This window comes from Cucumis sativus, chromosome 7 (assembly GCF_000004075.3).
Source record: "Cucumis sativus cultivar 9930 chromosome 7, Cucumber_9930_V3, whole genome shotgun sequence".
In the NCBI taxonomy this organism is placed as follows: domain Eukaryota; kingdom Viridiplantae; phylum Streptophyta; class Magnoliopsida; order Cucurbitales; family Cucurbitaceae; genus Cucumis; species Cucumis sativus.
Window position 1 is genome coordinate 15,877,166 of NC_026661.2, and position 23,008 is coordinate 15,900,173.

General features: G+C 30.5%; 2 protein-coding genes across 2 annotated transcripts; one reads left to right on the top strand and one right to left on the bottom strand.

The window, feature by feature from the left end:
• Positions 1–746: 746 nt before the first annotated feature.
• LOC105436151 (NAC domain-containing protein 21/22) lies at positions 747–7,607 on the top strand. Its single transcript, XM_011660900.2, has 3 exons — positions 747–1,078; positions 5,887–6,155; positions 6,987–7,607. Exons 1-3 carry the CDS (start codon positions 907–909, stop codon positions 7,326–7,328), a joined length of 783 nt encoding a protein of 260 aa, XP_011659202.1. The 5' UTR covers positions 747–906; the 3' UTR covers positions 7,329–7,607.
• Positions 7,608–16,935: 9,328 nt separating this feature from the next.
• On the bottom strand, positions 16,936–19,157 carry LOC116405261 (exopolygalacturonase-like). The gene is made up of 5 exons (XM_031889234.1): positions 18,855–19,157; positions 18,304–18,618; positions 17,709–17,998; positions 17,402–17,618; positions 16,936–17,172 (listed from the first exon to the last, which is right to left on the bottom strand). Exons 1-5 carry the CDS (start codon positions 19,155–19,157, stop codon positions 16,936–16,938), a joined length of 1,362 nt encoding a protein of 453 aa, XP_031745094.1.
• Positions 19,158–23,008: the final 3,851 nt, after the last annotated feature.

The following is a 23,008-nucleotide window of genomic DNA, read 5'->3' on the forward strand; positions in this document are numbered from 1 at the left end:
TAAGTCCTAGTTAACACATGACACATCCTTAACTTAACATTCACGCCAAACCTATTCATGTTAGAATCAAATCTTTTAATAAAGGTATACCTATCACCCGACACTGATGCAAATATTCTAATATGTAGTTCTTTAGAAGGAGAATCAATATAAGTTGAGATATCACCTATATTTTGTAATCAAGTTTTTTCGGAGAATATTAATGTATATGCATAAATATTACTCAACATTCAACAAAGACCAAAGACCAACTTTGAAAGACCATGTAAATAACGGCCTTTCATGTAATCATGCTTCTCTGTATTTGCGTATTTACTTTTGGACTTTGAAAAACCATTATTTTGTAATTTCTTCATTGATCAACGATATTTCTTTAAAATATGGGAGATGATGAACGGTTGCTATGATGGTACCAGCCTAGTTGAAATAATCTAATGCATCTATTGATCTATGATCAGCATCTTTTTAAAAAGGAAAAAGAAAAAGAAAAAAGAAAAACAGAAATTTAGAAAGATTGGATAGAATATTTTTTTTGTACAAAAATTTCTTGATGCTTAAAGTAGACATTTCCCATGTGAGAAGAAATTTGGAACACCTCTTGTTTTTACTTAGAAATTTCATGCCAACTTCTCTATGTTTAGACACGGTTTCTTATGAACTTTCAACTCAATTAATTCTCTTTCATTTTCAAGATACTTTACCCATTTCTCCACCTCAATAATACATATATAAATACAACCACATACTTCGAAAATCTCAAGTAAAGAAAACCAAAGACAATCCTTAAAACATATCCAATAAATATGTTTCTTTAGATCAACATCATGATCCATATATATATATAGTTTAATCAGGGTTTTTTTGAGGTCTTTTCTTTTACAGAAATCATCTAGCGAAGTTAAGAGAATGGGGTTAGGAGACATTGGAGCAAGTCTTCCTCCTGGGTTTAGGTTTTATCCAAGTGATGAGGAGTTAGTATGTTATTATTTGTACAAAAAGATCACAAATGAAGAAGAAGCTTTGAAGGGTACTTTGGTTGAAATTGATTTGCATACTTGTGAGCCATGGCAGCTTCCGGGTACCTTTTTCTCTCCCTCTTCCAACTTTTATTAGTAGAGTGAAGTGCTTTTTTCAAGAGCATTTTTAGAAAAAAGAGCATGCACTAAATGCTTTCGAAATCTTTAATTTTGATTCTTTTTTATTGAATTGAATTAAGATTGAGGTTGATAATACAAGTATAATGTGTAAAGTTGAGTTGGGACTTATTTTTTATAAAATTATTCTTTTGAATTGTTTTAATTAAAATAGTATAATTTTCAAACTTATCTTTATACTTTTGCATGTTAATCTTATAATTTATTTTGGCTTTTATAAAAAAAAATGTGTATTAGTTTGCTTGGCCAAGTCGCTTAGAACTATATATATGTTGTCGTTGTGCAATCAGCTCTATAAAATTGGGGCTAATTTTGTGGAAAAATTGTCCCTAGTAAAAGATGATCGAATCTAATAATGAATTTTTAAAAAGTATAACAAATCGATAAAATATTTATATTGTATAAAATAATTTTGGAAACGGAAAAAATCAAAAGGTCCACAATATAAAATACCAAAATTATTCTAGTCAACACGTGATAAATCGACAACACACGCACGATACGATCGTATAGATTTTGATACACGATCTTGTACTTCATTTTAAATGATGACTTTCAAATTTAGATGATCATGTAGATCATGAAACATGATCTTGGGCCTTAGTTGTATCGAGATGTCTCGGGATGAAAGAACTCCACCTTTAGTTCATTCGATCTTGGGTATACAATGCACCAATATGTCGAGATGCCCTTAGAGAAAGAATTCTTCTTTTAGTTATTGGATCTCAAGCCTTAGTGACATCGAGATGATCTGGAGATGAAAACATTCCGCCTTTATTTTATTTGATCTCGGGCATACATTGCCCCGAAATGAAAAACTCCTACCTTTAGTTATTTGATCTTAGGCCTTAATTGCACCAAGATGACTCAAGATTAATAAATCGCAAAAAAGATATAAATCACGACGACATATATGTAATTTATGAAAAAATGATCGCATGTTATGGACTTTTCTTATTTTGTTAATACAAGCGATAAATATTTTGGGTTTTGTTACTCAACTCTTTTTGTATTGTCATTGATTTAAAAAGTTAATATGAAATCCATGAATTGAAATAATTAATTAAGTTCAAATTAATCATTCACTTTTTTTTTTTTACTATAAATCATACACATTTTAAACCTTCAAATCCAATGTTAACTAATTTTTCATTAAAAAAAAAAAGGCTACTTTAGCGTTTACTAATTCTCTACCATTAGCTAGATTATTATATTTTATATGTTTATCAATGGAGATTTGAATCTCTAAACAGTTTTTTAGAAGATATCATAATATGAAGTATTTTTTGGTAAGAAAAAAAATCAGAAAAAGAAAACTCATTTGTATATGATAAATAAATATTTATATGGATTAATATTCAAAACTAAATGTAGTAACTTAATTATTGATTTTAAAATCAAATATTGATTTTTTTAGCTCGGGATTTGTAACCATTTGAATTTTGAAACATAAGTCTCTCTTTTTTAATAGTAAAAGAGTTGAATTTTTAGTTAAATCTTAAGCATAAAAACACAAAATTTTGAGATGAAAGTTTATATCTTAATTTTCAAAAGAATAAAATACAAAGTAAAAAAATAGATGTAGTAGACGAGATTCGACAAGAATCCAGGGTTTTAAAAGGGGCACAACTATTATACTAGAGGCAAACTTTAGCAATAATAAAATATTATTTAATATGTATCGTAATTTAATACTTCAAAATTAATATTAAAATACAAAAATCGGAAAGGTGAAGGAGCATGTGCTTCTTACCCCCACAATAAATCTACCCATGTTTATATAGGCTTGATTCAAAGAATAGTAATAATAAAACAACCTAATAGTTACAAAAAATAAACCATAGATATGAAAGGTTAGAGAGTTAGGAGAGACAAACATAATAAAGAAGATTTGCAATTGTATTGTATATATTAGTTTAAGAATTAAAAACAAATAGAATCAACACAAATATGAAAATAGTATATTAATTAACCTAATAATATGTAGTATTGTTATTTAATGTGATAGCTAGGTTCATTTTATTTTTCTTTCCTTTTTGCAAAGTTCTATCTAAATGAATATGTCCATATTTAATTTTCTTAATACTATATAAAAGAGACTTAACAATACCATAATTCATCTACTTAGAAACAAATGCAAAATAATAATTGTATGGAATTATATTTTTGTACTAAATGAAAAGTTTTCTTTTAATAAGGATGTTACCTTGATGCAACAATATAATTTAATTAAGGATTTGACCAACCTCATTAATTATTCTCATGTATATATCTTTTTCCACACCCACCATTATTTGAGGACAAATGTCCCAAGCAACTTCTAATAATCATCACCTTTTGTTTTCTTTCTCAAAACCTTCCCAACTTAATTTTCAAAATTTAAATAATATCTTTTTGAAAAATACTTTTTTTTCCTTCGACAAAACGAGTGAAAAGTTAGCTACGTTTCGAGTGTTGTTTGGTTATGTGTTCAAAGATGTGTAAAGAGTTAATTAAATTATCGATTTGGATATTTTTCAATATAATCGTTGGAGTTCAAAAACTTTTCGAAGAGAAAATTAAAAAGAATTAAAGTTTAAAATCAATTGAATGTTTATTTTTACGTCTAATCTATTTCTTATATTATTAAAACTGATTTTATTAACTAGGGAAAAGAGATATTTTTTAAAAAAAGAAATCAATCTATTTAAACTCCTTTCATACAAAAAAGAAGAAGTTAAAATACACTTCAATCTATTTTTCTAAATTGATTTCTTTCAAAAGTGACCACTTATGTGAAAAATTAAAAAAAAAAAACAATTTTCTTAATTTTCAAGTTATTTTGAAAATGACAAGTAATTTTGATCAATTCAACATAATATTCATCCTTCTTTCAACTTCTACCCCTTAAACCAAACATGTTCTATCCAAATTCCTCTTTCAATAGTAACTATAGAGTTTAATTTAAGTTATATATATATATATATATATATATATATATATATTTTGTTATTGTCATTATTGTAGTATTGTTGGATTGACTTCTAACCATTCTAATTCTTTTTTTCGAGAAGTTGATGTAAAGAGAAAGGGGATTTGTGCTAAGAAAAAAACATTTGGACCATTTTAATTTAATTAGATTTAACTTTCATACAAAAGATCTTTCAAGTATATATAAGATAAAGAAAAATGAAGTGGACAGTAAATTTCATAAAGATTTCATCAATATCAAAAATTGAAACTTGTAATTTAATGTGATGAATAAATGAGGCAAAAATGTAGAAATTTAGGATAAGGATAATGAATTAAGGAGAAGCTTGATTAATATATACAATCTCTCTCTCTCTCTCTTTTGTGAATAAAAATGATGTAATAATTAACTGTGGACATTAGGATAAGGATAAAGTATACCATTAAAACCTTTCTCTTTCTCATGAATAAATAGTCTTAAGAGAGTAATTTAATTAAGTTGCTCAAGCATTACTCCATCCTAAAAGTAACTATAAAAAGTAGGATAAGGGTTAAGGATAGGTTGCATAAGCAAACCAAATTTTTTCTCATTATATATAAAATGGTATGTGACAACTAAGGCTAGATATACCAAAGATATATATATATATTGCATAGCAATAATTAAAAAAGATCGTTACAAATATATCTAAATGCCGTCTAACCTATTTGTAAATATAGTACAACTTATAAAAATAACAAAATAATTTGTCAATACTTAGAATTTGTTAGGGATAAATCATATCTCGTTAATAAAAATCTAGAGTCTACTCCCAATAAATTACTCTATGGCTAATATATATTATATTTGCTATATTTACACTCCTTTAAATGTATTATTATAAACTTACTCAAAATATTATCTATTTCTGTTACTCTAATTATTAAATATAACATAATCAAATAAACTTACGATGTATTTAGGGTTTTAGAGAGAAAAAATAAATTCCATAATCCTATTTAAACCGGGGGAAGCCATAAGAATGCATATAAAAAATGACGTCTGTAATGTGTGTATATATATTATAACTTAGGAGAATTGCAAAAAAAAAAATGATGAAATCGATAAAATATTCACCTTTGGATGCTTTTGATTTTTGTTCTTTAATTAATGAATTTTTGGCTTGAAATCAAATACTTTGTTTAATTGTTATTACTCTTAAAAGAACACCCACAAGCTAATTAATAATAATAGGAAAAGGAAAACAGATTGGTTACTTTTACTAAAAGTTTGATTAAGAGTGATAAAATTTAGTTTGTAGCAAATAAAAATATTTTTTTAAAAAAGTCTCTTTTCATAAGCAAAGCAAGCTGTTGATAATCAAAACAGCTTCGCTGATTTTCTTTTAAGTAGAAAACTTATGTAACAACACAAGAGTGTTGTACTTTGAACTTTTTATTTCAAAAAGCGTCCACACATCAAAAAATATATGTCATAAAGCAATCTATTTAAACTTTTTTTTCCTTTATTCAGTAATAGATTTTGATATACAAATATTAGAACAAAAAAGTTCTATCAGTACCCCCTTATTTAAAAAGGAAACATTGCTTATATTTAATGAAATTGTTAATTATCTCTACCCTACTTCATCCACCATCATGATATAAGATGTTAAAGATAATATATATATATATATTTCTCCAAAGTACGTACAAATAATATATAATTATTGTGATATGAATTCATAGATAATTATGTTTTTAATCAGTTGGATGAGTAATATATATAATTAATATAATGCAGAAGTGGCAAAGGTAAATGGGAAGGAATGGTATTTTTTCAGCTTTAGGGATAGAAAATATGGAAGAGGAGAGAGAGCAAATCGTGCAACAATACATGGATACTGGAAAGCAACTGGAAAAGATAGAATCGTTATCAATCCCAACCTTGGTGGTGAAGTCATGGGTATGAGAAAAACTTTGGTCTTTTATAGAAACAGAGCTCCCTATGGAATCAAAACTAGTTGGATTATGCATGAATTTCGTATTCAAAACCCTCGTTTCCCCCCAAAGGTATCCCTCTTCGTCTCTTAGCGCTCTTTTATTCACTTTTTTGGGTTTACATGTCAATTTAGCCGTGCATTGTCCAAGTGACTTACGTATATATACTTTTCGCTAAGAATTCATTTGGGTCGAGAACCATATAATACTATGATAACTATATTTTGTTACGGTAAATACCATTTAAAAGAACTTATTTAGCGAGAGTAAACATTATTTATAAAATGTTAGTTTGTTATAATATTTACTATTTTATATTCATCATTTTTGTTTTTTTTGAAGTGCTTACTATTTTCCTATATTAAACTAAAATGATTTATACATCAAACACGTATTAAACTGAAATCCAACACTCAAATACAAACTATATTGTAATCCAAATATAATAACGTACTCTCGACTCCAAACACCTCGTCAGTGGGTTACAATTTAAAATTTAGATTCCAATCTTGTTTGAGAAAAAAAGAAAAGAAAAGAAACTCATATGGATGAGCTGTAGACAATCATCATCACCTTCAATATTCATGTTTTTTCTTTTTTTAAATTTTGGAAGCACCTTAACCCTCCCTATAGCTAGAAATGAGAAACTCCAAAACTGAAATGATTTTTTCTTTTTATTGTAATTAACTTTTTCGTCTATTAATATTTGAACTTTACTAGTCGTTTATGAATATACTATATTTTAGTTGAGTTTTATCTATTTTAACAGTCAAAATGTTCTAAAATTTGAAAATAGAGCTTAGGAAACTAAATAGAGATACTAAGAGAAAAAAGGTGAAGGTTTCTTTCTTTAATCAACGTCAATTTGAAAGGTTTATCCTAACAATTTCACATCAAATACAGGAGGACTGGGTTTTGTGCAAAGTTTTTCATAAGAGCAGGTGCAATAACGAGACTACCATGGACATAACAGAGATCAATCGGGTGTCCAAGACGGTCCCACTCGCCTCCGCTTCATCGTCCTTGTGTTCACCATCGAGTTACATCCAGTTTACGCCTGCAGTGGACACCAATAAGCTGCCATGGAAAAACAACATTATAAGTAATAACGTGGAAGAAGTAGGTGGAGGTTTTAAGTTAAATGGAGTTGATCATCGTGAATATTCAACCATACAACAAATGAAGTTTGAGATTGAGGATAGCATCCAAAATGACTTCATCCCTTTTGACTATTTTACTGCTTGATGATAAATAAAACACACACAGTACGTACTTTATGTAATCAATCATTCAAAGTGAAGAGAAGAAAAACAAGGAATCCCTCAAAAGTTTGATTGATTATCTGCTGTTGTAAAATAGTGTTTGATTAGTAAGTTTTACTTTGTTTTATGTTTTGTAATATTTTTATTTGGAGTCATTCGTTCAAATTGTTCCATTGTATTAAAGGTCATATAGGTTAATCAACGTAATATACATATATATATATTTCAATAAAGTCATGATCCAAACATGCATCATTTGGAAGTTTTGGAGTAAAGTTCGTCAACCCTAACAATCATTGGGAATGGGAAAACTAGGTAGGCCCAATATTAAAGTCCTTCATGTTAAAAGCCCAAAAAGAAGAAAACGCAGAAAAGATAGGCCTTGGCCCTTTATTACTCCATACAAAGTAAAACTTACTAATCAAACACTATTTTATGTACTAAATTTCTCGTTATGTTGATTGAATTAATATAAAAAAAAAAGGAAGAATCATCATCTCAATTTAAGAAGAAAAGTACCATTGTTATTCAATTTATAAGTTTCTTTTCATTTAACATTCATCTATAATATAATGTTATGATAAGAAAATTATTAATTAGAAGCATATTATTAGTAGATGTATGATTTTATTTTGATATTAAAATTATGTTATACACGTATTATTATATTATTATTTAGGATTGTACATGTTAGTTGTGGATCTATGATTTTATTATTATGGTTTTACATGCTATATTGTTAGCAACTTCAATAAAAAGGTTTAAGTTTAATACACTGAAAAATTATGTATATTGTGTCAGATGTCAATTCTAAATTCGAAAATTTAATAAAGCAATTAAAGACATCAGACGACTTAACATCAACTGTTTGAGTTTTTTTGACAACATTGATATTGAGCAATAGACTCAAGCACATGACGACGGATTTAGGTACAGATGGATGACGACAAATATATCAGAGTGGTGTGGGTGAGCAATTTGATATATAGATGTGACTCAAGAATGCATCCACTGATATAATAATATTACAGGGCTCTACATCACTCGACCATAAGCAGCTATGGGTCATTTGATACATATTTAAATATTGTATAATTACTTAGATTATTTACTCAAATCAATATTTATAATTTTTTTTTACAATTCGTAGAGATTGAACAACACAAGACTTTGTGATGTTGCAAATGATCCATAATAAGTCCTTGATATATGTAATAACAATGAGAGGTACATGGAGGAGATACATAATATGTATGATCTACCTATTGTACCTTCACTAGTTCATTGGGGGACGTGTCCGAGTGGAAGAAGTTGAACTTGATGAAGTTTACCATAATGTGGAATAAGTGCATCTCAAGACAGACATAGAGCCAAACTAGTTATGGTAGTCCGATGATGATGATGTCAACATTTGGAGCAGGATATTGTGAGTCTAAAGTCGGTACATGATATTATGATTCAAGAGTCAGTCCATCAACTTCATACATGGATGTCGGTCCATCAACTTCTTACATGCATGGACACAGACGTGGCCATGAAGAACATAACAAATATCTATACTATGAATCACCTGTAGAGGTATCAGGTCGACAAGAGTACCAACAAGAACCAAAGAACCAGGAGGAGCCAGAACTACATAAAGTTCAGAGTCAACGATGACAACTGGCTCGAAATCGACGAAGTCCGAGTTGTGGAACATATTACTGATTTTCTTTTATTTTTTGAATGAGTGTAATTTGGTTATGAAAAAATATTTTATTTTACATTTAATTTTTTCAACTAGGGTCATTACTAAAGAAACAGTTCAAGAATCATATTTTTTAATAATTAAAAATACAATTATAAAATTTCATAAAATTAGTGACAAATGAATGAAAGACAAAATATATAACCTAAAAATGAATTGAAATTTGAATATGGTTTGATCTAATTATTTAATTATTTAGAAATATTCATTGAATTTTCTCGTGTTTGAAGGAGAAAGGCAATAACAAAATTTAAATTTTGACAATATTAAAAGGAAGACAAATGGATAGAGAACAAGCATATAGAAAACAATAACAAAATTAACTTTTTTTTTTAACCCAAGACATTGGAGAGAGACAGCAGAACTACCCCATATTTGTAAATATTTTGAGAACTACAAATATTTCAATAATTAATTTCAAAAGTTACGTTATTTATCCAAATTAACTCATAGAAAGATTACTTGTAACAGTTTGATTCTTAACTAGAAAAATTATTAACTCTTAAAAAAACGAACATTCTAGAAGTTTGATTCTAAACATTGTAGAGTCAAAGTTTTGTAGAGAAATACCCTATAGAAGCTTAGAGAATGAAATAGGTCAAAATAACCGTAAAACATTTGGTGTCAATTTATTTGAAATTTTGAGAGAGAATAAAAAGTTTGTTAATTCAAAGGTGAAAAGTACAACAAACTAAAAGTTTGCATGTGAATGAACGTACTATAGCTAGCTAGAAATTTTGAATTGAGGTTGAGGTTTTAGGTTTCACTGAGTTAGAGCATACACACCTTATGTGGCATTAGAATAGGCTCAATCTCACCCTTGACCATGTGCAAGAGCATGGTGGTTTGCCCCAAACCTTTCCCTTTTCTAAGACTCAATTAGGTCCTAGTGTATAGCTTTGGCAGAAGTTTCACATTTTATCCTATTCCATATTATCTTGCAACTTACATTATGATAGCGTTCAAAATACGCAATCTTGTCATGCTTAAATCAAGATCGTTCTAGTATTTTACATTTCTATTCCATAGTTTTTGTCGGTATTGAGCTTAATTTAGGTCATTCTTGGTCTTAATGTTCATTTCAGAACTAATTAGACGTAATTGGAGGTTTAAAGCATCAAAGGAGCAAGAAAACAAAGTTTGGTATGTGGGAGCCTTGACATTGCGACACTCCACGACGCTAGGCAGGGCCAAAAGGCAAAGAGCTTCAATTTCATGTAAAAGGCCAAGTGCCGCAGTGCTGCCTTTGAGTGTCAGGTGCTTCGGACTTTGATGGACAAGGAGGCACGTGCAAATGCTTGGGCGCCGCGATGTCGTTATGTTTTTGTGTTAATTTACCCTATTTGCTAGCTGTTTAATCACACAAGACACATACTAAAATTTAGACAATCTAGAGAGCTTTTTGAGCACTTTTCCATTCCTTTTGCTTTTGAAGACTTCCATTGATTTATTTTCATGTTTTTGAAAATGTATCAAGAATAAGATACTTATTATTTGATTTTATGTCCTAAAATTCATAGATATTAGATGTAATCCGTTGACTGTTATTATTATAATTTCAATAAAATATTATTGATTATTGATTATTAGTTTTGTCTTAATAAACTAACATCCTAAGTTGTTTGACGAGCTTGAAATGTATGTAGAAACATATAGTGGTCAATGTTCAAGATACAACTTAAAGAGTACATATAGTGGTACTATTATGGTAAAACTATGGATACGACTCACTTTGTATTTGATACAAATGCCATGATTTAATACATTCATGTAGGTGACATGCGAGTGGGGGTATGATAACGTGTATAAATATCCGTTATTATAACCTCTTTTATTATAATAATGAGGTCAAAATGCATAAGAAGATGAGCAAAGCGTGTGACTTGCGTTGTAAATACATAAGTATTTAAAAATACATCTTACATAGATATCATGCCTGTTTTATGCGATTGCCATGTTTAAATGCAGGATAAGTGGACAAAAAGGAAGTTGCAAATCGCAGAGCATACCTCATGCACAAGTCATGCAATGGGAACTCGTCTAGCGAATAACATCTCTAGACGGAAACATGTCATCACGTGAGAAAGGCTTACTAGAAGACAAGAACGATAGTTGGTATGATGTGACTGCATAGGACTGAAGTCAACACTGACAGTTTCAGAGTACTTCATCCCCCACCACACACGGGAAAGGCCTGCATGGGCTAAAACCTAGAGGGTCGATGGTAAGCATTAGCCTAACCACCGATTGTACAACACTTCTTCATCTTTTTCGATCAGACTGTAACGCACAAGCTTAGAGTTTGAGTGGGGAAGAGTCACGTCCTCATTCCCCTAACTTGTATCTCACTTTCTTTATCTTACCATTTGATTATTTCGTTACATTGTATAATGGCTGAAGGCCTTTATCCTCGAATACAATGTATATTTATACACTTTTCAATCCATCCACGCCTCTATTATTCATCTTTCTTTATGTTATTTGTAGTTAGTTCTATGATGCATTTTCACTAAGTAGCATGTACTTCTACTGCTTAACATGTTAGTTGAGCTACATGTCACACTTGGCCAATGTATGTTGCCAACAACTCGAGAGGGTGAGTAGCAAGGACATGACTAACACACGTAAGGAAGAGTTTTCTCAACCTTGTGAGAGGACTTTCTTCATTTGTATTCTTACAGGCAAACAAGTGTGGACCAAGACGCCGAAAAGTTGTTGTCCTTAAATGAGAAGCACTCTCAGCAAAATATATAAGTATTACTAGATATAAACCATTTGGCCAATCCTAGTCATTTGGATTCTGAGCGGAAACCAAGTGTGGCGTTCAACGACTCCGAGAGGAGCGTGCATTAAACATAGAATAGCTTGATGAGTTATATTGCAGTGAAGTGGTCATAGAACTTGCTCGCATGATAACATGGAACCTTCCTTCACCACCTTCTTAACGCAAGTTAGTTCACTCAATCCTCCATTTTACGATAATTTATATCCATATGCATGAGTCTCTAGGTGATTGTAAATAATTTAAATTCTTTATATACATTCTTTTACTACAACAATCATAACACCTAACAAATAAGTAGACACTAGAACTAATGTCTTGAAACAATTCCTCGTGTTCAACTCTGAATCACCCAGGAAAACCTACTGTTTTGCTTGCACTTGGGCAAGCAGTAGGAAAACTTGGATTAAATGATGAATTATGTTTGACGCAATAAAAATGTACATAGTGAGCATTTCACATGCTATGATCATGACCTGTGACATATCACCTAGAATTGCATACGCAATATAGAAGGATAATGTGAGCACAAACCGTGCGATGAACCTAGCCAGTGATGTATTACAATTGCATTGAACGTCTGTGAACTACCATGTTTAAGTACTAACCTAACCAACACATCGTCATTCTATAACAACCAGGGTATCTTATCACTAGAAGAAAATTGAGCATTAATGTCAATTTAAAACCAACGTTAAAGAGGTACGATGTCGGTTGGAAACTGACATCTATGATTGTATTCTTAAGGTCCTTTAATGTCGGTTGAACTCTGATATCGATTTAAAACCGACATTAAAATGACCAACAATGTTGATTTAAAACTCACATTAAAGAGGTATGATGTCGATTCTAAACTGACATCTATGGACGTATTATTAAAGCTTTTAATGTCACTTATGCTTTGACGTCAGTTTTAAACTGACATTAAAGATGCCTTTCAATTTCAATTTTGCTTTGATGTTAGTTTTAAATTGACATTATAGATCTTCTTCTGTGTTAGTTTGTCACATGCTTTTGTTAGTAATTGTTGATAAAATATTGTATGTGATCATTTTGTTATTGAAAATAAAACAAATATATATAAATATTTTTTCTTACGCCAACAAATCAATAAAATTAATATTCTTTTAGAAACTATAATATTTCTCTTTTAAATGTGTACATACAAAATGAAATCTTAATATTGTGTTTATATATACAATAGCCTGACTCCAACAACAAAGAAAGCGAGAAGTTTAACTAAGTAACCTATCAACAAGTTACATTGATCATCATTTGTCGTAGAAAAAGAGTTATATTGAGAGAGTTGGTTGTCAACTTTGGAGGGTCCAAATTAGCTAATTGGACATCGTTGTTGTTGGATCGCCTCTACTATGAGTCAACATCTAGAACAAAAAGAATTGGCAAGCTTGTAAAGACAATCTTGAAGATAATTTAACACAATCTCCTGTAAGTGTAAAGACAACAGTACAACCTCCTAAAATAAAACCATTAACAACAACAATAGAATACATATGCTAATGTTCCTACCTTGGACTCTCTCCCAACGTTTGTTCTCTTTTTGGACCAAAAACCATAAGTTTCAACCACAAAGAACCTCAAAAAATAAATCAACACATTTAGACTTAACCAAATTGAAAACAAAGTTGTTCAATTATCTAATAAAAGTAATAGATTGATTCTTATCTACAAAGAGAGGAAAAAGAAAAGCAAGAAAAGTAATTAAGATTGTTCATAGATATTTTGACCAAACTTCAAAAGTTGAAATATTGATTCAAAAAACCTTGTTGTGCAAAAAATGAACCTCCTCTAATGCCTACAACAAACAACAACGAGATGAGTGTTTATCCCAAATATTAGTAAGTGTAAGATGTTGAAGATTTTGAAGACTAAAACCTATCATTGAGATCATTCAGGATTTTTTTTTTGAAAAAAAATGGAAAGGATAAGTACAATAAACATTGTATTGGGCATGTTCACTACAATTTTTTTTTTCACTTTTATAGTGAAGAGATGGCAAGCCATAATTGTGATAAACTTGTCGTAGTTCTGTACTATTAATGCTCTTGAAAGAAGCCCTTGAAGGAAGAGGAATACTCAAGTAGACTAGCATATAGAATATGCAATTCAAACACATACAAAATGCAATGTTTCATGTAACACAATTTCATCCCACTCAAATTTACCCTCATTTCAATTTTCCAAGCAAGAATCATGTTAAATAAAACAAACTCATAAACTCTTCAAGCAGGAGAGATATCTAACAAAATTATCTACTTTGCCTATATATGCCCATTTTTTTTTCTTTGGAGCTATCAAGAGCTCTTCCACCGAACTCCTACCTCAATTTCAAATTCTCAAGAACAAAGAAGAATTTAGAAAGAGTAGGAGAGACAATGCAACTATCTTTTATATTCTTACATGATGCTACTTCAAGGCTTTGAAGATCCTTCCAATGAAGAACTATCGACTCCAATCGTTTGGTCGTTAACAACGAACATCTTTCAACCAAAAGTAACTTCACCCTCTTGTGCAAAAAGAGAAAGTAAACACAAAAACTAGTGATATATTAAAATGTCATAGTTATATAATAATTTTTCAACATAACAATGAATGCAATTGAAACAACCCATAACTAATCAACAAAATGTTGGAAAATGAACTAAGGCTAAACGCAACGAAATTAACATAAAAAAATCTCTAACCCTAGAACATAAACATGCCGTGCATAAATAATTAAATCACGAATAAACATACCTTTATGTCACTATTTCAAATTCGAATTGCCTTTGTTACGATAAGAACGATCCTCCAAATTTGTATCACCCAAACACTATGAAATCACAAGCGTTCAGCGTAACACACTAAACGTATAGTAAGTAGAACAACTTATCTCTTTTCATACAACTTAAACGCCTTATTTTCTTTTGCATAAGAAAATGAAATACAACAACTTACAACTTTTACAGATGTATCCTTGATACTGCATTCTCTTTCACTTTTTAGCCATTTACGCGACAGACAAAGATGATACATCAGAATGAGTTTTAACTTCTCTTTATTAAGTTAACACCTTTACAGGGTTTAGAAATTACAAATATAACTCTTTAAACTCTCTTGGCACTGATACATTGGCTATTGCCTCTATTTTTTCTCGCTCACTGCCCAATGTTGCTTCTTGAGGCAGCTACTTAGTCATGTGAACCCTTCTTTTTTTTTACCCGACTCTTTGACTCTTTTGCTCTTTAAGATCAGAGCCAACTTCTTGTCATCCTCTATTAAAGGTAGCACTTCCTCCTCTGCCTAGGTTGTCCAACTACCTCTCTTAGTGCTCTACGTTAGGGCTACTCTTCCCCTGACTCAGCCCCTTGGCTCTCTGGTTCACTGGATTAGTCCTCACCAACTTGGATCTTGCATTCGCCAACCTTCTAAGTTGGGTCATTCGCAATAAGAGGCGATTCACTTACCAATCAACCCTTAGTTGTAATAAAAAATTTCCACGGCCAATGTGCGATACAGGACTATGGAGACACTCCACCTTCCTTCCTTAACTTGGCTATGAAGCCTTAGAATGAACATTTGCATGACCTTAACGCCTAACAATCTGAGAAGGGAAACATTTAAAAAGTAAGTCAAACGGACTTAGTGAGTGATGATTTTGAGGAAAACCTTCTTAGGAAAAACACCATAGAAACAATAATAATATGGTTCTATCTTTCTCTTAAAAGAGATAGAAAAAAAGCTACCATCTTTAACATGATAGTGATTGCCACTCTTTGGTATGTTTGGATTGAAAGAAATAGCAAAATTTTTAAGGGTCAGAAAAAGTCGTTCACGAAGGTTTGGAAAGATATTAAAGCTCTTATGCGACTGTGGACAAGTAGATTTTCTTTATTTTCAAACTACACTTTCAAGTCTATAGTTCTCAATATCAATGCTTTTTGTGTAATTGTATTGACTTTGGGTTTCTCTTAGGCTTCCCTTCTAGACCTTGTTTTTGTATTCCTGGCTTCCAGTGTACTATATCTTTATCTATAAATAAAGTGAGAATGATGATGGTGCTACGGAGGTGTTCACCTAGTAGAGATATCATGGTGCACCTACTTGACCTATATCATATATTTTTTTAAAAAATAGATGTAATATGAAATGTTTGACTAACAAATCACGAGTTTTAGATAAAATGAGACTAATTATAAAAAAAATTGATGGGTTTAATTTTGTGTCTACTTTTTGGATTTCAGAGATAATTTAAAACAAATGAGAAAATAATGTATTTTATGTAGATTTAAATTATTAACGGAAATTTTAACAAAAATGGAATAGTTGATAACACACCTACAAATTATAGCAAAAATTTAGATTTTATCAATTATCAAAATATTTTGATTTATTTTGCTATATTTGAAGGTGAGGTTAAACATTTGGAATAATTTAATTTAGGAGCATTTTAAAATATATTAAAAAATTGTAATTATTTAAAAAAGATAAAAACTATATCACAATTTTCTTTAGTGAATTTAAGTTTTTTTTAAGGAACATTTTTAAAAATAGTAAAATAAATTAAAATATATACTTAGAAACTATATCAAAATTTCGAATTCTATCAATGAAAGAAACGGATAGACTTCTATCACTATCTATCAATGTCACCGATAAAACCATATTTTCATATGTTCTAAATATTTTGTCAAATTTTTTTATTTTTGACAATTCCTTTTTTTCTTTAATCCTATATTTTGTAAATAGTTTCATCTATAAAATTTTCTTTATCTCAAATGATTATATTCTACGTTTTTTGAACCAAAATTAAGATAATGTAAGAAGTTAGCAATTGATTTAAATTAATTTGATGGATGAATTAAGAGTGATTTGTTTAAGGATTAGAAATTTTGGATTATCCTAACTAGCTTGAGATGGCCAAGATTGAAAAAAAAAGAAAAAAACAATAGTTTTCACATTGAATTCATGATTCAAAACAGAGAATACAATGTGTTGAATATTTATATACAATCCCCAATTCATAAATCCCCAATAATGAATAAATCTGTATACCCAACATTATACAACACAAGGTGGTGGGTTTTGAACCCCAAAAGTAGCAATCTTTGCATTCGAACATGAAGAAACAATGGTTGTATTCCTCAAGTTGGTGCCTCCATAACTCAAGTTAATGTCCCTCAACTCTACCCCCTCGCATGGAAACAATTTGCTGCACTCCAACAACACTGCCACATTCGTTGTCGAAGTTCCCCGAATGTTTTTGAATTGTACGTTGCTAACCTTCCAATTTGATTCCTGCATGCACATGTAAGTTTAGTAACACGTACGTTATCGTTAAATCACTATTAAACTCTAAAGATTAAGATCATCTGTTTCTTTTAATAAGATATACAAGAAGAAGAAACATTAGACAGTGCACATCTCAATTTTCGATTGACATTTTCTTAACACTCTGAGTTTATGCTCTTGACATCTCGACTGGATTAAACTAATAACATGGTTAGTTTTTATTGTTATTATTTACCTTCTTCTTCTTAGTGCCATAGGTTTGATCGATAATTATAGGATTTTTTACGTTGTACATTACAATGTCTTCAAAGATAATTCTCGAGGCTAACCCCGAGACAGGGCTAGCCCAAGTCTTGATTCTGGCACCATTGGTGGCATTGAAAATGGTGCAGTTCTTTACTAGAACGTCATAGACACCCTTTTCTTTCGAGTACTTGCCCAAGCTGCCCACACTGAAAAAGATGAATAATGGAAAGCTTTTAGGTGTTTTCCTTTGTGTCTATTTAATCTTTCACTTCTTTTTTAGAAAGTGTACTATTTACCTAAGGCCATGTCCAGGGCCGCAAGTGACATTGGTGACGGTTATATTCTCTGTACTGTGACCAATGGAGACACAATCATCACCTGTGCCAATGACACTATTGGCAATGGTGACCAATTTTGAGGTGCTAAGATGCATTCCATCGGTGTTGGGACTATTATGCGGAGCTATAATTTTCATGTTAGTAGCAGTGAAATTGTAGCAGTAGAATACAGACGTGTGAAAGCCCATGCTGTTTACCGAAGTGAGCCCATCAACAATGGTGTGATTTAATCTCGTGAATTTAATCGACTGCAAAAAAAAAAAAAAAAAAGATCAAAGAATTAATCACCATCGTTCAAAAGACATTTTTGAATATCGCATAATAAGTAAAAATATTTAAAGTAAAATTTCATATTCTTATCGAGAGGATATATGGAATTTTGCTATATATTTTCTAAATAATTTTAATAGTTTATGTAATTTAAAATAATTTTTCATTTTTAAATATGTTTGGTCTATCGCAAGTTCTTTTAGATACGTGTTAGACACAAATCAAAAAGTTTGGAGTGTAAAATACTTGTAATTTAAAATGAAAGGCAAAAATATATAGTTACGATTGGAAGAAGTTGGCATAAGTTGTTTTTCTTGCAGTCGTTGTAGGGCCAAACGGAGAGGCCTTGGCCGTCAAAGACGCCGGAGCCGGTGAGGATGAAACCAGTAATATCTTCAATGGAGAACCATTCTGGAGAAGAATATGCACTAATATCGGTGGTGGCCTTTACAGTTCCTTGATTTTCAAGGGTGATGGGAAAGCTTTTGCAAGGACCGGCGAAAGTCACCGGACCCACCAAAAATGTGCCTTGTGGGATCAAGAACTTGGCCGGACCGACTGTGTTTCGGCAAGCTGCAATCCATGTTGTCATGAATGCCTGCCAAATGAAAAATAAAAAAAAAAATTATAACTCTTTTTGCCAAAAAAATGTTGAAATAATTGTACCATCCATATCCACCAAAATAGAATAGAAGAAAAATTGACATCGGTTTAGAATAATATAACAGTAGAATTTAATAGCAAAAAATATATACAATTTCCTATAGTCATCAATTTAAAGATAATTAACTCAAATTAAAAGGTTTGAAGTTGGTGTGTGTTGATATTTCTCACCTGTGCATCATCAGTTTTTCCATTAGCTTTAGCTCCATGTTTTGTAACATCAAAAACTGACCCACCATTCTGATTTAGATCAACATTTGCCTTAATGTCATTCACCGTGCCGCCAATGTTGGGAAGAGTACTGAAGCCAAGACGCCGGGGTGCTTCTGCAGGACGAAGAAACTGCTCATTTGTTGTTGGTACGATCCCCTTCAGACGATTTTGAGTGCCGGTGATGTCATCGAAAACGACAGCACAACATTGCCAAGCAAATACTAAGAGAAGGATTTGAATGAGGCTAAGATTTCTTGTCATTCTGATGGTTAAGTGTCTTAAATAATTTGGATTCAATAGCAAATTGGAGCGTTTTTTCCCCCTGGATTTTTATTTCCAATGATCAGAAGTATTTATATATGCATGTTTAATGGAAAAACTAAATTTAGAAGACGAGAACAAAGTTTAATAAGTTTGGAGAATTATTTCAAATATTATGTGTTAATTAGGTAGTTTGTTTAATTTTTTGCCTTCCATTAATATATAAGTTGTTTTTTTTTTATTAACAATAATTCAGTTTCTTAGACATGAGTTCAACAATTTAGGGTCAAGCTCATAAGTTTGGTAATGTGGATCAGAAGATTGTTGTAAAGATCATTAATCCGTAATTAACATATTTATAATGTACTAGTTGGTAATACGTGCTATGCACGTTAACTTTTCACACAAATAGTATGAAGTTATATTTATTTACTCATGATTTTTTAAAATACATTTGTTATATCATTTCTAGAGAGATCTCTTACTCAAGACTTGATAAATGATAGCTTTAAGTCAATGGTATAAAAACATTCCATTCTATTTTTTTAAAAAGTACTATAATTCTTTTTATAGCAATAAAAAAAAGTTATAAAAGATGTTCTATAGCTATTTTAGATACATTATTGAAAGTCTCTTATTTTTATTAGCATTATTCATGTTAATGAGGATGGATTTTAATGTTAATGGACTTCTTTTATTTTACAAGTTGTTTTGCAAATAACATTGTAAAATCAAATTATAACCATATACATATTTATGGAAGTTATTTGCCTAGGAAAGAAAGATGTAATTCACATTTCAACAAAATCTACAATAATAATTATAATGGAAATCTACAAATTTATAACAAACAAAAGAAATAAAGCACTATATTCATTCAAAATGTTTGATATAATCATCAAAAGTATGTTCCAACAAAACCTTCATACCATTCTTTTCCTTCATCACGATGGGTTCAAGTCGAAGGCTCCATTCTCTAGCTTTGGATTTTTCTTGGGTGAGATTTCAACTACATCCACGAGTTAAGGACTCCATTAGTGTTCACCATCAAGCCCTTCAATGACAAATCATATAAATGATAAACAAAAACACTACACTACTACAGAAATTGGTTTACTTGACGTAATACAGTGTCAAGTAAACGTATACTTGACATTTTTTAAAGCGTCAAGTAATCGGCTGTCTATTATAGTAAAATTACTTGACACTAAAAAACCGTCAAGTATACGTTTACTTGACACTTAAAAACCATCAAGTATACATTTACTTGACACTAAAAAACCGTCAAGTATACATTTACTTTACACTAAAAACCGTCAAGTATACGTTTAGTACAATTTTTTTTTTCACTTTTATAGCAAAGAGATGGCAAGCCGTAATTGTGATAAACATGTCGCAGTTATGTACTATTAATACACATGGAAGAAGCTCGTAAAGGAAGAGGAATGCTCAAGTAGACTAGCATATAGAATATGCAATTCAAACACATATAAAATGCAATGTTTCAAGCAACACAATTTCATCCCACTCAAATTTACCCTCATTTCAATTTTCCAAGCAAGAATCTTGTTAAATAAAACAAACGCATAAACTCTTCAAGCAGTGAAGATATCTAACAAAATTATCTACTTTGCCCATATATACCCGTTTTTTTTTTTTTTTTCATTGGAGCTGTCAAGAGCTCTTCCACCAAATTCCTACCTCAATTTCAAATTCTCAAGAACAGATAAGAATTTAGAAAGAGTAGGAGAGACAATGCAACTATCTTTTATATTCTTACATGATGCTACTTCGAGGCTTCGAAGATCATTCCATTGAAGAACTATCGACTCCAATCCTTTGGTCGTTAACTCAGAACATCGTTCAACAAAAAGTAACTTCACCCTCCTGTGCAAAAAGATAAAGTAAACACAAAAACGAGTAATATATTAAAATGTGATAGCCATATAATAATTTTTCAACATAACAACGAATGCAATTGAAACATTCCAAAACTAATCAGCAAAATGTTGGAAAATGAACTAGGCTAGACGCAACACAATTAACATAAAAAAATCTCTAACCCTAAAATGTAAACATGTCGTGCATAAATAGTTAAATCACTTACAAACATACCCTTATGTCAATGTTCCAAATTCGAATTGTCTTTGTTTCGATAAGAACGGTCCTCCAAATTTGTATCACCAAAACGCTGTGAAATCACAAGCGTTCTCTGGTAGTATCCACACATGAATTGAGAACTCAACTTCTTGAATTCGGGTCTGCTAGAACCTCACATAGTGGGATTTTTTACTCTCGATGTAGAACAAAATTTTGTCTTTTGCGTGTATATGAAATAAGATGCCTAAGGTTTTATTTATAGACTTTCCAGGTTTCCTAATAAGCTTAAGATTTCCTAATATGCTTCTAATTCTCCAATTGGGCTTGTTAATTATCTAGCTCAAAGACAAATTCGACCTAGTTCTTTTGTGTGCGACTCGTTAGGTTAATTTAATATGGCAATAAGTTCATAACTTGTTGATGGCTCATAAGAAATACTTAGTCTCTAGGAAGACATTATGGCTACCCATATTAAATTAAGTCGATGATCCAACATAACCTAATATAATTATTGCTTTAATCTTTTTATCACATGATATCTATAATTGAATATAAGACCATGCATTTATAGCACGACCATGCATTTCCACAGTCACGCTTAATCGAGGGGCCCAAAGATATATCTCCATAACAAGAGGGCATCTTGATTAATCATTGTCCACTACAAAATGCATAACATATTCGAGTACAACCTTTATAATTATCCGGTTAAAGATAACGTTTGATTGCATCAAAAGAGATTAATTCTTATGTTTGCCACTATAATAATCTCAGGTCAAAGATAAAAACAATCAATTATTTGAGATTATTTATGATACATATCCATGTAAAAATCTAAAAAAAGGCTTAGTCCAATTCTTATTGTCTAATAAGAGAATATAATTATAATTTATGTCTCTACATATATAATCATCCAATGATTATCAATTAAAATTCATACTAATCTTAGTTTATTATTGTTCTCACAATAATAATCGATTAGGGACATTTAGAATATAATAACATATTCATGGATATAATGGATCGGATTTTAATACATCATGCGATATAATGGATTACACCCCATTGTAATGTCCCCACGAAGTATTAAAGTCTTAGCACCTATGACCGAACTTATCATGCTCCTACAATAAGTCAGTTAACCAAAAATGATTTTATATTCTATGTATAGATACCATAGACAGAATGAAGAAAGATTAAAAATAATGCAACATTTTTTTCAAGTTACTATTTTCTAAACCAACCTAGAATTTTGATGACATTGCCCATTTCCTTTGTCAAATACAATGAAATGGGCATGTCCAATATTATGGTTGCCATCAGTTTACTCACAATTTTTTAAGTGAAAAAACACTTGAGAGCACATAACCAATCATTCTATTGAACCCTATCCTGCAAAATCTCAACCTTGCAATAGATAGTAAATTAATTCAAGTAAAGTAATCAAATTCCAATTTTTTGAGATATTTTCTAAATCCATTTGTCTTATTTTATTAAGATTTTAAATTTTTGGGTGTTAATTTATTGGAGTTTGGTAAGAAAGAGAAAATTTAATTAAGGGAAAAGAAGGGTTAAGGAAATATATAACCTTTAATATTTAGTGGAAAAAGAAATAATAGTAATAAAGTAATAATAATAATAATAATAATAATATATCCTTATCGTTATTTTTGGGAAATTAAAAGTGGCTCATCATTTTTGAATCATTCTACCCCTTCTTAAATTCTAATTTTATACTATCAACCAAATTT

Bases quoted from the DNA above. Each gene is read 5' to 3' on its own strand.
- LOC105436151 (XM_011660900.2), top strand. From the start codon at position 907: ATGGGGTTAGGAGACATTGGAGCAAGTCTTCCTCCTGGGTTTAGGTTT. The intron at 1,079-5,886 runs GTACCTTTTTCT...AATATAATGCAG, and splicing joins TGAGCCATGGCAGCTTCCGG to AAGTGGCAAAGGTAAATGGG. The intron at 6,156-6,986 runs GTATCCCTCTTC...CATCAAATACAG, and splicing joins ACCCTCGTTTCCCCCCAAAG to GAGGACTGGGTTTTGTGCAA.
- LOC116405261 (XM_031889234.1), bottom strand. From the start codon at position 19,157: ATGACAAGAAATCTTAGCCTCATTCAAATCCTTCTCTTAGTATTTGCT. The intron at 17,999-18,303 runs GTAACTATATAT...TTTTTTTTGCAG, and splicing joins TATGCCAACTTCTTCCAATC to TCGATTAAATTCACGAGATT. The intron at 17,173-17,401 runs GTAAATAATAAC...ATGTGCATGCAG, and splicing joins ATGGCACTAAGAAGAAGAAG to GAATCAAATTGGAAGGTTAG.